Source organism: Somniosus microcephalus, chromosome 11 (assembly GCF_052327205.1).
Source record: "Somniosus microcephalus isolate GS21.2 chromosome 11, FLI_Smic_1.0, whole genome shotgun sequence".
In the NCBI taxonomy this organism is placed as follows: Eukaryota; Metazoa; Chordata; class Chondrichthyes; order Squaliformes; family Somniosidae; genus Somniosus; species Somniosus microcephalus.
In genome coordinates, this window is record NC_140997.1 from 141936341 (window position 1) to 141952069 (window position 15729).

Genomic DNA, 15729 nt, shown 5'->3' on the forward strand with positions numbered 1-15729 from the left:
TTGAATATACTCATCGACTGAGCATCCACAGCCTTCTGGGGTAGAGAATTCCAAAGAATCACAACCCTCTGAGTGAAGAAATTTCTCCTAATTTCAGTCCGAAATGGCCAACCTATTATCCTGAGACTATGACCCCTAGTTCTAGACTCTCCAGCCATGAGAAACAGCCTCTCAGCGTCTACCCTGTGAAGCCCTCTAAGAATGTTATATGTTTCAATGAGATCACCTCTCAATCTTCTAAACTTCAGAGAATATAGGCCCATTCTGCAACATGGATACGGAATTGGCTAAGTGATAGGAAACAGAGAGTAGTGGTGAATGGTTGTTTTTCGGACTGGAGGAAGGTATACAGTGGTGTTCTCCAAAGGTCGATTCTAGGACCACTGCTTTTCTTGATCTATATTAATGACTTGGACGTGGGTGTACAGGGCAAAATTTCAAAATTTGCAGATGACACAAAACTTGGAAGTATAGTGCACAGTGAGGAGGAGAGTGATAGACTTCAGGAAGACATAGACAGGCTGGTGAAATGGGCGGACACGTGGTAGATGAAATTTAAAACAGAAAAGTGTGAAGTGATACATTTTGGTAGAAAAAATGAGGAGAGGACATATAAACTAAATGGTGCAATCCTAAAAGGGTGCATGAACAGAGAGACCTGGGAGTATGTGTGCACAAATCGTTGGAGATGGCAGGGCAGGTTGAGAAAGCAGTTAAAAAGGCTTACGGGATACTGGGCTTCATAAATAGGGGTATAGAGTACAAAAGTGTGGAAATTATGATGAACCTGTATAAAACACTGGTTCGGCCCCACCTGGAGTACTGTGTCCAATTCTGGGCACCACACTTTAGGAAGGATGTGAAAGCCTTAGAGAAGGTGCAGAAAAGATTTACGAGAATAATTCCAGAGATGAGGGACTTCAGTTACGTTGATAGACTGGAGAAGTTGGGGTTGTTCTCCTTGGAGCAAAGAAGATTGAGAGGAGATTTGATATAGATGTGTTCAAAATCATGAGGGGTCTGGAAAGAGTAGAGAGAAACTGTTCCCATTGGCAGAAGGGTCAAGAACCAGAGGACACAGATTTAAGGCGATTGGCAAAAGAACCAAAGGCGATGTAAGAAAAAAAATGTTACGCAGCGAGTGGTTAAGATCTGGAATGCACGGCCTGAAAGAGTGGTGGAGGCAGACTCAATCTTATCTTTCAAAAGGGAGTTGGATAAATATCGGAGGGAAAAAAATTTGCAGGGCTACGGGAAAAGGGCAGGGGCTAGCTGAGAGCCGGCACAGGCTCGACGGGCCGAATGGCCTTCTTCGGTGTTGTAACCATTCTATGATTCTACATCCTTCCTTAGGTAAGGAGACCAAAACTGTATACAGTACTCCAGGTCTGGTCTCACCAAAGCCCTGTACAATTGCAGCAAGACCTCCTTACTCTGATACTCCAACCCCCTTGCAATAAATGCTAACATACCATTTGCTTTCCTAATTGCTTGCTGTACCTGCATGTTATAGAATAATGGATACCTGCGACTAAGTTACAGGCTGGAATCTAATTGACACATTCAGGTGGTTTATATATAGAATTAAGGATACCCAGGTGTGAGTTACAAGCTGGAATCTAATCGAGGGGTTTGGAGGTTTATATATGGAACAACAGATACCCGGGAGACAGTGCTGGAATGTGGGGAATGTTTTTATATGAATTGTACATCAGTCGTTGTGAAATGTAATAATCCTTTTTTTTAAAACATGGCAGCATTTTTTGCTTCATCATCAGTGTTATTTGAGTGGTATTTTTCTCATCCCTTCTGTTGGCCCTTATTGCAAGGGGGATGGAGTATAAAAGTAGGGAAGTCTTGCTACAACTGCACAGGGCCTTGGTGAGACCACACCTGGAGTACTGCGTACAGTTTTGGTCCCCTTATTTAAGGAAGGATATACTTGCATTGAAGGCAGTTCAGAGAAGGTTCACTAGGTTGATTCCTGAGATGAAGGGGTTGTCTTATGAGGAAATGTTGAGTAGGTTGGGCCTATACTCATTGGAGTTTAGAAGAATGAGAGGTGATCTTATTAAAACATATAGGCCTAGAAATTGGGTTGAGGCGCCAAAGTGGCGCCAAGTTCGCCTGGGCGCTGATTTTTGCGCAGCGTTCGGAGCATTAACGAACGTCAGAAATTCAGTTTCAGCGCCCCTAGAGGGAGACGTGGCGAGGCTCGAGGCGCTCCGCGTCCCTCCTAGGGTGCTGAAACAGAATATCGCAGCGCAACGTGCCGCAGCGCCACATGCTGCGGCACGGCACGCTGCGGTACTGTAGGCCTTCCTCCCATTGTTAAGGGGGAGGGGCCTGCAACAGCGCGATCCCCGATCGCGAGTGCCGGCAAAAGAGCCTGGCACTGAGGAGAAGTGCCGGGCTCTCGGGAAACAGCCGGCAATGCCGCGGTGGGGGGATCAGGTGGCCGGGGATGGAGGTGCTGGTAGGCGGCCGCCGAAAAAGGCGGCCGCCCCGCACCGCCACCTTAACTTGTGCCACTGCCGGCACAGCAAGGCCCCATGAACCGGGCACGGGTAGCGAACGGCGCTACAGCGGAGTTCGCTACCAAATATCGTGATTGGGGCGCTAATGGGGTGCTGCGCACACCGATGACGTCATCGGTGGCGGCACAGCACAACAGGCTAACGCCACCATTAGCGCCCCCGCTGAATATTGTGGGAGGCGCAGCCAGTGACGCTACAGCCACTGACTGCCCTCTTTAGGCGCTAATAGGTGGCGCTACATACCCAATTTCTCCCCCAGGGACTTTTGCTTCGTCTGATCACACTACTGGTTTGCACTGTTTTAAATGTTGTGTCTGGAGGGTTGCAAAATGCCCAATGTTGATCGCTGACACTGAATTAATGTTAGAACATTTCCTCAGAGCAGTAAACATACAAGAAATTACATTTAAAAATTGATTTCAGTTTCATTTCCCATAATGTTTCTTCAAGTTACTAAAAATCAATACAAGTGCATCGCTTACTTATCAGAATGATGTATCAGAGGAGAGTGTTTACACTGCCCAGGAGCATTTACTAAATGGAGAATTTATGTACTTGTAGCTTTTGACTTTCTGATTGTAATATAATGACCCTTCACGCAGAATTTTGAGGATAATTCAATCCATTCATTTCATTCCAGTACAGTCCCCACCATTTACACTGTCCTTGCATATCCCAACCGCCTATATTGGGCAAATAGCGCCAACCATTTGCCATTACCAGAGGCATCAATTACAAAGATGTCACTTAAACCGTATTAATCATGCCGAATATTTCGGGCAATTCAGCACTTACTGAATTTTTATGGCTGCATCAAATCGACATCTCACTTTACAACATAAACAAAACTACCGACACATGAATAGAACCAAGACATTGCAGCAGAGGTTAACCTGATCTCACTATAGACGTATCAGCTGATTGAAGCTGTCTGAAGTCTTCACCTTCCGACTGCCTCCAATAACAGCTGATGGAGACTTTAGGCAGCTTCAATCAGCCGCTCACACTGTTAACAGCCATGGGAGGCAGTCGGAAAGTGCAGCCCCACAGCCTTTAGTCAGCAACCACTGCCACCCGCCCACCCCTACCCCAAGGCTTCTATAACTCCTGCGACTGCTGCAAGACCGTCTTGCAGCTTGTCGAGCTCCTCGGATGCTGAGCTGCGGGGGTTTGACGCACAACTTCGGCAGCACCTCCCAAACCCACGACCTCCACCACAGATGGACGAGGGCAGCAGGCGCATGGGAACATCACCACCTCCAAGTTCCCCTCCAAGTCACACAACATCCCGATTTGGAAGTATATCGCTGATCCTTTATTGTCGCTGGGTCAAAATCCTGGCACTCCCTCCCTAACAGCACTGTGGGAGTACCTTCAACACACAGACTGCAGTGGTTCAAGGTGGCGGCTCACCACCACCTTCTCAAGGCAATTAGGGATGGGCAATAAATGCCGGCCTTGTTGCGATGCCCACATCCTGAGAATAATTTAAAAGAAACTTCTTGTTGTCCCAATGCCACATTGTCCGGCAGCTCCAGGATCTCCGGGAGGGCTGGAATTGTCATCTTCATCACAGTGGCGGTATTTCTATTTTATCATTTCTTTATACGTGTTTTTCTTGCTCCGCATACTCTTTTAAAATTATTTTGGTTACATTGACCACCGCGTGAAATAACTCCATGAAGAACTGGAGATTGTGGTGACTTCACAGCGTAGACTGAAGGTTTCTGAGGTTGCCAGTCATTATAACGTCCCTTTATGCCTCCTCAGAGACAATGGAAGAAGCTCGGCCCGACCCAACACGTTCCAGATCACCCAGCATTTCACCACCCATGCCCCCCACTCCTCTCTTCACACCTAACCGAGCATCAGCACCAGCCCCAGTCCCAGTCCATCCCGGGGAATATAATCAGTCCCAGTTTCAGGGTAGCACCGCTGGTCAAGCACCAAAGCACAGGTGAGCAGGAGCAAGGGGAGGAGGTATAGGAGAGAAAGAAAAGAAAGTGCATTAACATAGCGCCTTTCACAACCTCATCACGTCCTAAAGTGCTTTACAGCCAATGAAATACTTTTGAAGCGGAGTCACTGTTGTAGGAGACACAGCAGCCAAGTTACGCACAGTAAGGTCCTACAAACAGCAATGTGATAATGACCAAATACTCTGTTGGTTCAGGGATAAATATTGGCCAGTTATTTCCCCACTTCATTCCCCAGAACAAAATCAAGCGATGCTTCTTTCCTTGTTGGACTGGAAGCACACTGATCTAGCAAGAAATCCTGGATGTGTTCTAAATAAATGTTCTCCCTGGTCGGTGTCCTGGCCAATATTTATCCCTCAACCAACAGCTAAAAAACAGATTATCTGGTCATGTAAAGCGTTTGGGACATCCTGAGGCTGTGAAAGGCACTGTATAAATGCAAGTTCTTTCTCTTTTCTTTATCCAGTCTGTGCTGTTCCTGGCCTATGGCTACTTGATGGTCATACTTGGTCCCCAATGCTGACGGCCTTTCCATCTACCATCACTGCCGTTTCTTACCAAAATCAGCACAAAATTCTTTTATATAAATATCTGCATTTTTTTCTTCACCGATTCCTAAACGGTTGCCCCTCGGTATCTCGCCTAAGTGGCCATGATTCACATGTGTGCATTGACGGCAAATAGCGGTAGGCTCTTCGACCACAGGGATTGCGCCGGAGCCAATTCCCAACCCTGTTCTCGCCCAACGTCCATGTCCTCTAAGCAAAGGTCAGTGGGCAGCGATCAGAAACAGGGAACTCTGATGGATTTTCTCCCCCCCTCAACCCAGGCCACCTACAGTGCACCAATCAAGGTCCCCAGCTGAAATTGACTGACTCGGCACAGGCCAGGGATCGAACTTGGAACCTTTCGAGCTGAATTTCCACCAGGGGGAGTTTTCACGATTTTCCCACCGAACTAGCGGGAGATCCCCAGTGGAAATCCCCTGTGTGATTTGTGCGACTCAAATACTGACTGCATAAAAGATTAGTACTTGCACATTTCCACTAAATCCATTGATTTTGTTGATAACTATTAAAAGGTAAAGGGTAATTTAACAAGTCTGCGCGCATGTTAAATTCTTGGTCGGAAAATGGCGGGCACCATGCGCTCGACTTTCCAGTACCATGTGCCTGCAGGCTGGGCTCCTCTTTGCCTTGTAAAGTGACCCCGAGTAACGTATTGCCCGTAAGCCATTTTGAGGCCCTTTTCGATCTAGTTTTGACATGTTAAAGGGGGAAAGACAGTACCTTGCTCCATCGGCTTCAGTGACAATCTGCTCTGGTGCACCGGCAGGATCTCCAACTTCACATTGTCGGAGGTGCTGGTCAGGAGCTGGGTGGCTTCCAGCAGGGAGCAGTGCTCAGTGCTCATCCCATCAATAGACAAGATGTGGTCGCCAACGTGCAAAGCCCCACATCTAAGGGCAAAAAAAAAAGAACTTTCAAGCCTCATTGTTCACCAGAAATAGAGGAAGTTGACAGATCTGATCTGATAGGCTTTCATGCTTATGATTTGTATCTATCTAAAATAATTACATATTTGACAAATTTATATAAGTTCAATAGAGCAGCTGTGTTTTCAGAATGAATTCTATTGCATCCTATTTTAAAATTTGAAACTGAAAATGTTAAGGTGTTATTTTTTATCCGCTTCCCCTCTCAATGTCTGTCTCTCTCCGTGCCGTGAATCGTATCTGGCATAAAGAACAGGCAGACAATCCAATCCCAGGTCTTTGTCAATGCCAATCAATGGCTGGTGTGTGAGGCACTGAGCAAGGACAGAGAGATGACTCTTCCTCCGTGTAGTATCAAATCCCTTCAAGGCCTCACCCCTCTCCCTGTCTGTTACTCTCCTCCTGCCCTACAACCTCCAAGAACTTCGCGTTCGTCCAACTCTGGCCTCTTGTGCACCCCCCACTCACTTCACCCCACCATTGGCAGCCGTGCCTTCAGCCCTCTAGGCCTTAAGCTCTGGAATTCCCTCCCTAAACTTCTCCACCTCTCTCTTCTTCTTTAAGACGCTCCTTAAAACCTACCTCTTTCACCAAGCTTTTGGTCATCTGTCCTAATATCTCCTTATGTGGCTCGGTATCTATTTCTGTCTGATTACTCTCCTGTGAAGCACCTTGGGACTTATCACTACGTTAAAGCCGCTATATAAATGCGAGTTGTTGCTGCTGTTGTGTACAGCTGTCCTCCCAACATCTCTCACTGGTGGCCCGGCTGAGGTAACACACTGGGAAAGGAGTCGCAATGTCCCAGCACTCCTTTACAGCAGCACACTGCAGCTCCAACACACTGCACCACTTCTCCATCAAACCGTTAACACAATGGTTGGAATTTTCCAGGCTTTTTCAGTGCAGACTGAATATGACATGCTCTTCCGCCTTTAACACTGGGTATAAGGCTGGGCGTGACGGGAGCCGTCCTGCTCCTTCTGGCTTTACGTTGAGGTCAGTAAAACTGTCCTTTTTTGGTGGCAGCCTCCAGTGGTCCTTTTAACAGCCGTTGGTTTGGCCGCTGTTTGCCTGAGAAAACCGACTGCAGCAAGCAGGGCTCCTGCTGTGGTCAGTGGCAATCCACTAGCAGAGAGGGGCCTGACCGAACCTCCAACTCTCCATGAATTACAGCACAGAAACAGGCCATTCGGACCAACTGGTCTATGCTGGTGTTTATACTCCACATGAGCCTCCTCCCACTCTAATTACCTCTTCCCACCCCCGTATCTCTCTATTCCCTCTGCCCCATGTGTGCATCAAGCCTTAAATGTATCAATGCTGTCTGCTTTGACCACTCCATGTGGCAGTGAGCTCCACATTCTCACCACTTTCTGTGGGCCAAAGGAGATTGAAGAGATGAAGCAGGCGCAGAGAAAGCAGAATGCTGAGGACACCCCCGCGCACAGGCTGCGACCCTTTGGCATACGTGAATCCTAGGAACAGAGCCACGATCTTGTGGAGTGCCTTGTCCAGTTTGGGCTATCGTTATCTTACCATGCTGAGTGAAAAAATAAACTCTCAGTGTAACAAACAAAAAGAAAGACTTGCATTTATATAGCGCCTTTCACGACCACGGGACGTCCCAAAGCGCTTTACAACCAATGAAGTACTTTTGAAGTGTAGTCACTGTTGTAATGTTGGAAACTCGGCAGCTAATTTGTGCACAGCAGGATCCCACAAACAGCAATGTGATAAATGACCAGACAATCTGTTTTAGTGATGTTGATTGAGGGATAAATATTGGCCAGGGCACCGGGGAGAACGCCCCTGCTTTTGTTTGAGATAGTGCTATGGGATCTTTTACATCCACCTGAGAGAGTTTAACGTCTCATTTGAAAGACGGCACCTCCGACAGTGCCGCACTCCCTCAGTACTGCACTGGAGTGTCAGCCTAGATTTTGTGCTCAAGTCTCTGGAGTGGGACTTGAACCCACAACTTTCTGACTCAGAGGCGAGCTGAGCCATTGGCTGATCAACCCTGAATAACTGAGCCCAGTTTTCCTTATCCGAGATTCCTACTTCAACAAGAGGGCATGAATCAAGTACCTGTCCACGATGCTGGCCGCTTTGATCTTGTCGAGGACAATGACTTGCTTGTTGCGATGTGTCCCGCTGGACAGCAATATTCCCAGAGTGCTGCCTGGAGTTTTCGCGATTTCCACCAGTAAAGGGCCAGAGGCATTGAGCACGGAATCTGTAAGACAAACCACCCATCACCACGACTGTAGGGCTGCCTCTCTCAATCTGTCTGTCCAAATCCTTCTCAGTGCCCTCCGCCCAATCCATCTCACCAACATACAGTCAAACATAAAATCCAAGGATCAGTGAGGTACAATCACTGGCTTTTAAAGTAATATTGCTTATTGACTCACATCCTATGCTTTATTATCCATATATATTTCCACTCGACCCAGACCTCCCTCCACCCACCATCCCTCTTCACCAACCCCGAAGGCTGCAGGATTCTTCCAAACAATATATACCCACCAGTAGAACTGCAAAATAGTTCTGCTTAACCTTAACCTTGTGGCCCCAGACACTACGAACACAAATGGAGGTCTAATCGGCAATGGGGGGGGGGGGGCTTCTGAAGGTTTATATATAGGATAATGGATACCTGGGAGTGAGTTACAGGCTGGAATCTAATCGAGGGGTTCGGGTGGTTTATATATAGAATAATGGATACCTGGGAGTGAGTTACAGGCTGGAATCTAATCGAGGGGTTCGGGTGGTTTATATATAGAATAATAGATACCTGGGAGTGAGTTACAGGCTGGAATCTAATTGAGGGGTTTGGATGCTTTATATATAGAATAATAGATACCTGGGAGTGAGTTACAGGCTGGAATCTAATCGAGGGGTTCGGATGGTTTATATATAGAATAATGGAGACCCAGGAGTGAGTTACAGGCTGAAATCTAATCGAGGGGTTCGGGTGGTTTATATATGAAACCCATGGGATTAAAGGGGCAGTGCCAGCGTGGATACGAAGACTGAGGGACAGAAAGCAGAGAGTAATGGTGAATGGTTGTTTTTCAGGCAGTAGAGAAGTGTACAGTGGTGTCCCCCAGGGGTCGGTATTATTACCACTGCTCTTTTTGATATATATTAATGGCCTGGACATGCGTATACAGGGCATAATATAAAATTTTGAAGATGACATGAAAATGTGACTCGGAAATGCAGTAAACAGTGAGGAGGATAGTAACAGACTTCAGGAGGACATAGGCAGACTGGCGAAATGAGCATACACGTGGCACATGAAATTTAATGCAGAGATGTTTGAAGTGATTACTTTAATAGGAAGAATGAGGAGAGGCAGTATAAACTAAATGGTACAATTTTAAAGGGGGTGCAGGAAAAGAGAGACCTGGGGGTGTATGTACACACATTTTAGAATGTCGCACAACAAGTTGAGAAGGCTGTTAAAAAAGCATATGGGATCCTTGGCTTTATAAATAGAGACATAGGCCGGAATTTTCTTTACCCTGGCGGGTCCGTGGCAGATCACAACCCCACTGCTGGCTCCATCCCGCTGATGAAAATGAACTTACCTTAATGGGGCCTTTTAAGCCCGCCCAGCGCATTACCCAGCCCAATGAGATGGAGCAGGTCTGGTGATGTAATTTATGACACGTTTTCAGATGGGATCTTTAAATAGATCATGGCCACATTAAATTTGAAGTTTAATCTAACATAGTGCTATGAGTGCACTACAGCATTGGAGTGCTGCAAACACTGACATTGACTGCACAGAGGCAGTGGGCTGCACCCAGGTTCCCCAATGACTCCCTCCATATGCTTATGGAGGGAGTCAGAGCATGCAGGGAGGTCCTCTTCCCTTCCCATGGGTGGAAGAGACCTCCCCAGGACACCAAGACAGTGTGGTTGCAGATTGCAGAAGAGGTCACAAGCAGGGATGTGGTCAGGAGGACCTGGGTGCAGTGCCGCAAACCTTTCAATGATCTCATTAGATCAGGAAAGGTGAGTACAAAGCCACATTCACTTTCATCCTCCTGTGCCTCTCATCACATGCCCATCACTCTGCCTTCCCTACCTTACTCCTTACTCACACCAACATACCTTGCACCTCCACCCATCTCTCTCTCTCTATCTACATGATCACATCCCCATCTCACTAGCCACCCCTCACACTCGCCCTCATCCTCGTGCAATCATACCAACTAACAATACACAAAGGTAGCCACTTGGGTGTTTTATCCAATGTTTATGTAAAGTTTCTGTTAATGTGGTGTTGAAGGGAATAATTACTAGTCTTAGCCCCTTTAGGGCTACCCCGGATCCTAAAAATGCTTAATTGGGTCTAAAGGTCCAGAATATCTCTCCCTAAAGGAAAGGAACAACCTGAAGATGTTACCGTCCTCCAGATAACAATTTTAATAAGATTAGCTAGACTGTAACATTCCAGATATTATGAGGGTCCAGAAAACTCACCCAGAATTCTGCAACTCCTCACCAAAGAAAGAGTGTAAAGAGATTGAGTTCGTGAGTTTCATACAGAAGTACTATGTGAGACAATTCTAAAAATATATAGATTTATTAAAGAACCGACATGTAATTTACAGTTGGTGTTTCAATCACAACATTAACAGTTCCAAATACAAAAAGCTTACAATTCTTATTATCAGAGATCTTTATTCTCAAATCTTAACTTCGTTACATTTTTACATTTCTTAGTCTTATTCCAGGATATCCACCAAAATCAAATACAATACCATTGATCCCCGAGACTCAAAGGGGGAGAAATTCAGTGGGCTGCACCACCAGTTAGCGGCTAAAGAGGGCACTCAGTGGCTTTAGCGCCAATGGCCACGCCTCCCGTGATATTTAGCTGGGGCGCTAATGGCGGCGTTAGCCTGTTGCGCTGCACCGCCACCGATGACATCATGGTGTGCGCAGCGACCCGCTACCGCCCCGTTGGCAGCGACCGCCTCTGTAGCGCCGCTCGCTAATCGCGCCCGGTTCACGGGGCTTACCTGTGGCGGCAGTGGCGCAAATTAAGGTGGAGGTGCAGGGCGGCCGTTTTTTTTTGGCGGCCGCCTGCCAGCACCTCCGTCCCCGGCCTCCTGTTCTCCCCCCGCAGCATTGCCAGCTGTTTTCTGAGAGCCCGGCACTTCTCCTCGGTGCCGGGCTCTTTTGACAGCACTCGCGATCACTCATCGGGCTGGTGCAGGCCCCTCCCCCTTAAGAATGGGAGTACCGCAGCGCGCCCCGTGTCCCTCTTGGGGCGCTCAAGCTGAATTTCTGGCGATCGCTGCTGCTCCAATCGCAGCGCAAAATCTGGCGCCCAGGCGAGCTTGGCGCCCCGTTTGCGGCTCCACCCAATTTCTCCCCCAAAGAGTTGTAGACTTACAGAGCTTGCTGTTGATGCTGAGAATCGCTTTGCCCCTTCAAGCGAATCTATCTTCCCATTTGAAAGTTCAATTGTTAAACCCTTTCTCAGTGGTATTTCCTTTGAGGTTTTCTGCTGATGTAAGCTAATTATCTCTCGTCATTTTTCTGCTGACCCCTGCTATTTCTACAGTTAGATCAGCGTGTAGCATTAAGAATTATGTCTCTACCCTTAGGTGTTCAAAGCTTATCATAAAAAACGGTGTGCAGCAGGTGCATCTATTTGATGTCATTCTTACCAAAGTCTTCTATGCAATTCTTTTTACGACGTGTAAATTAAAAACACCTCAACCGGGTGCACCATTGTCTTCTTAGTTACCTCAACTGGTTGGAACGCAGACTCGTGTCTCCTAGGTGTTCCAATTTCAACACAAGAACAATGTGACGGCTGGTGCCTCCCCCACTTGATGCCATTCCCACGAAGGCATATGTTTCTTAATTTTCTGTGTTTCTTTACAAAGTGTACTTTAAAACACCTTAACAGGGTATACCATTGTGTTCTGTCCAAGGCTTCAGACTTTCAGGAACCTCCAACCTCCTGTTTCAATAAGGCTAATGATTCAGTGTCAACAACTTATCTTATCTCAGTAGCTTGTATGCTGTTTACAGCTTCTCCATTGTTAGGTTTTTAGATTTTCAAGCCCAGTTTGTCATGTTACAAAGGCCAGAATATTTCATAGAATGGTGTATTTTTCTGAATATGGCTTATTCCTTCACAGTGTCAAACATAAAAATCTTTATTTTCAACACTTGGACAGATTTGTGTGCACCTTTGGAAGTGGCTTAGTGAGTTGCAGTGAACGGTGAGGCATAACGGTACCTCCCGCAATGGTGCAGGGAACAGCACCAACCATTGTACATGGCCTTCTTTGATCTCACAAAGGCCTTCGACACTGTCAACCGTGAGGGATTATGGAGCGTCCTCCTCAAATTCGGCTATCCTCCGCCTGCTTCACGACGACATGCAAGCCGTGATCCTGACCAACGGTTCCACCACAGACCCAATTCACGTACGAACTGGGGTCAAGCAAGGCTGTGTCATCGCACCAACGCTCTTCTCAATCTTCCTTGCTGCAATGCTCCATCTCACCCTCAGTAAGCTCCCCACTGGAGTGGAGCTAATTTACAGAACAAACGGGAAACTGTTCAACCTCCGTCGCCTCCAGTCCAGATCCAAGGTCGTCCCATCCTCTGTCATCAAATTACAGTATGCAGTCGATGCTTGCGTCTGCGCTCACTCGGAGGTCGAACTCCAAACCATCGTAAACACCTTCACCGAAGCATACGAGAGCATGGGCCTTACACTAAACATCTGTAAAACAAAGGTCCTCTACCAACCTGCCCCCGCCACACATTGCTGCTCCCCGATTATCAAAATCCATGACAAGGCCTTGGACAACGTGGACGACTTTCCATACCTCGGGAGCCTACTGTCAACAAGGGCAGACGTCGATGACGAAGTCCAACACCGCCTTCAGTGTGCCAGTGCAGCCTTCGGTCGCCTGAGGAAGACAGTGTTTGAAGATCAGGACCTCAAACCCGGCACTAAGCTCATGGTCTACAGGGCAGCAGTGATACCTGCCCTGCTGTATGCCTCAGAGACATGGACCATGTACAGCAGGCACCTCAAAGCACTGGAGAGGTACCACCAACGTTGCCTCCGCAAGATCCTGCAAATCCATTGGCAGGATAGGCACACCAACGTCAGTGTTCTTGCTCAGGCCAACATCCCCAGCATCGAAGCTCTGACCACGTTCAATCAGCTCCGATGGACGGGCCATATTGTCCGCATGCCCGAAACGAGACTCCCAAAACAAGTGCTCTATTCGGAGCTCCGGCACGGCAAGAGAGCCCCAGGTGGGCAGAGGAAACGCTTCAAGGACACCCTCAAATCCTCCTTGAAAAAGTGCAACATCCCCACCGACACCTGGGAATCCCTGGCCCAAGACCGCACAAAGTGGAGGAGAAGCATCCGGGAAGGCGCCGAACACCTCGAGTCTCTTCGCTGGGAGCAAGAGGAAGCCAAGCGCAGGCAGCGCAAGGAGCGCACGTCAACCCAAGCACCCCACCCACCCGTCCCCTCAACCACCGTCTGCCCCACCTGTGACAGAGACTGTAGGTCCCGCATTGGACTCATCAGTCACGTGCGAACTCATTTTTAATGTGGAAGCAAGTCATCCTCGGTTCCGAGGGACTGCCTAAGAAAAAGACCTCCCGCACTGGTGGTGACTGTGAAAGGAATGGCTTGGACATTGTAGGGATGTTTTATAGTGTTGGTGTGTGGTGGTGCCAACCTGGCGCATCATGTGGCAGCCAGGGTGTACAGTCTCAAGTGAAGTAAATCTGGCAATGATGAGGCCACCGCTGGCCTCCCGGGCAGCAATATGCTTGGGTGCTGATGCCCTCTGTCCTGTACAGCATCAGGTGATTGCAGAGAAGGTTGGTGCTGTTGTTGTTGGTGCTGCTAGTGTGCCTGATGCTGCTGGTGTTGGGCTCATTGTGGTCCGATTCTGAGGACCAAGGTGAGACAGTATAAAGGACACCCATGCTGATGGAATAGTTGGCAGGTGAAGTACAGATGACAGAAGCATTCTGTCAATGGTGAGAGAGGTTGTTCCAATGAGGTGACACTGGATGGAGACTTGGCTGGAAACACTTGCAGCCTGCAGAATCTGTGTTGGAAATAGACTGAGCAACAGCTTCTGCTGAGGAAAGTGATCATCTGTCAGGTGGGAGCTTTTAATGTACATTTGATGCTGTCAAGTAATCAGCTGGAGCAATGGCCACTGAACTCCTGTCTGAGGTTGACAGACGTGGTTCCCGAGCAGCGTGCTTCCCGTGGTCATGCAGGGAAATTTAAAAAGTAAGTGGAAAAAAAGCTCTTAAATGTCTGTAAACTATCTGATAATCATCTCGATTGGGTCCCCCGCTGCTGCCGGTCTGGTCGGCTCCGCGATGACACGCGTCTGGGGGAAAGGCGCGTGGGAGCGAGATGACAGCAGGTTCCCGACCCGCTGTCAAAAATAACAACTTTCCCACCCGACCTGCCAGCAATCACGCCTGCTACCACCCCGGAAAATTCCAGCCATAGAGTAAAAAAGCAAGGTAGTTATGCTAAACATTTATAAAACACTGGTTAGGCCTCAGCGGGAGCATTGTGTTCCATTCTGGACACCGCATTTTAGGAAGGATGTCAAGGCTTTGGAGAGGGCAGAGGAGATTTACTAGAATGGTATCAGGGATGAGGAACTTCAGTTATGTGGAGACTAGAGAAACTGGGATTTTCTCCTTAGAGTAGAGAAGGTTAAGGGGAGGTTCGATAGAGGTGTTCAAAATCATGAAGGGTTTTGATAGAGTAATTAAGAATAAACTGTTTCCACTGGCAGAAGGGTCGGTAACCAGAGGACACAGATTTAAGGTAATTGACAAAAGAACCAGAGACAACATGAGGAAAAAAAATTACACGGTGATCTGGAATGCACTGCCTGATGGAGTGGTGAAAGCAGATTCAATAGAAACTTTCTAAAGGGAATTGGGGAAATATTTGCAGGGATATAGGGAGTGGGACTAATTGGATAGCTCTTTCAAAGAGCTGGCACAGGCCGAATGGTCTCCTTTTGCGCTGTATCATTCTCTGATTCTTTATATAGAATAATGGATGCCTGGAAGTGAGTTGCAGGCTGGAATCTAATCGAGGGGTTCGGATGGTTTATATATAGAATAACAAATACCTGGAAGTGAGTTACAGGCTGGAATTTTAAGTTTCAGTTAATTATTTTAAATCTGAGACTGGATCATTATTTGAATCCTGCTGTGCAGTTTATGCTGTTGTTTTTCTTGAATCTGCTTTAGTTTCTTTTCTTGCTGGTTTGGTGGAGGAGGGAGTGTTCCTGTTAATATACAGATCTGGAATATGGCTCCTGATATGTGGCTTGAGAGGGTTGGAGTGAAGCAGCTCCTGAGTGGGAGGCACTCGAACATGCGAGTGGATGCTGCTCTCTGGGGGTAATGAAGCTCCCCTTAATTAGCATACTTCTAATTGACTGCGGCAGAAACAGAACGGCTTGGTTGCCAGCAACACTGGGAGAGTGCAGCGTGCTGCCGAGGAAGGGAGGGGGGGGAATGCATCCCACTCGGAAGCATTGTCCAAGGAAAGTGTTTCCTGGCAACAGTCCAAAATCATTAGACAACAAGTGGCTTGTCATTACTCGGCCAAGGGTTTTAACTGGAGCAGGAGGGCAAGGCACAACATTAGTCCTTT

At 47.6% G+C, this 15729-nt stretch overlaps 1 protein-coding gene across 1 annotated transcript in view; it reads right to left on the reverse strand.

Annotated features, from left to right (window-relative positions):
* Window positions 1–15729, reverse strand: part of grip2b (glutamate receptor interacting protein 2b) — a 445227-nt gene that overhangs the window by 204249 nt on the left and 225249 nt on the right. The window contains exons 8-9 of the mRNA XM_086001324.1: window positions 8103–8250; window positions 5806–5975 (exon numbers count right to left, since the gene is read on the reverse strand). Coding sequence (XP_085857450.1) covers window positions 5806–5975; window positions 8103–8250 — 318 coding nt within the window. The remainder of the gene's footprint in view (window positions 1–5805; window positions 5976–8102; window positions 8251–15729) is intronic.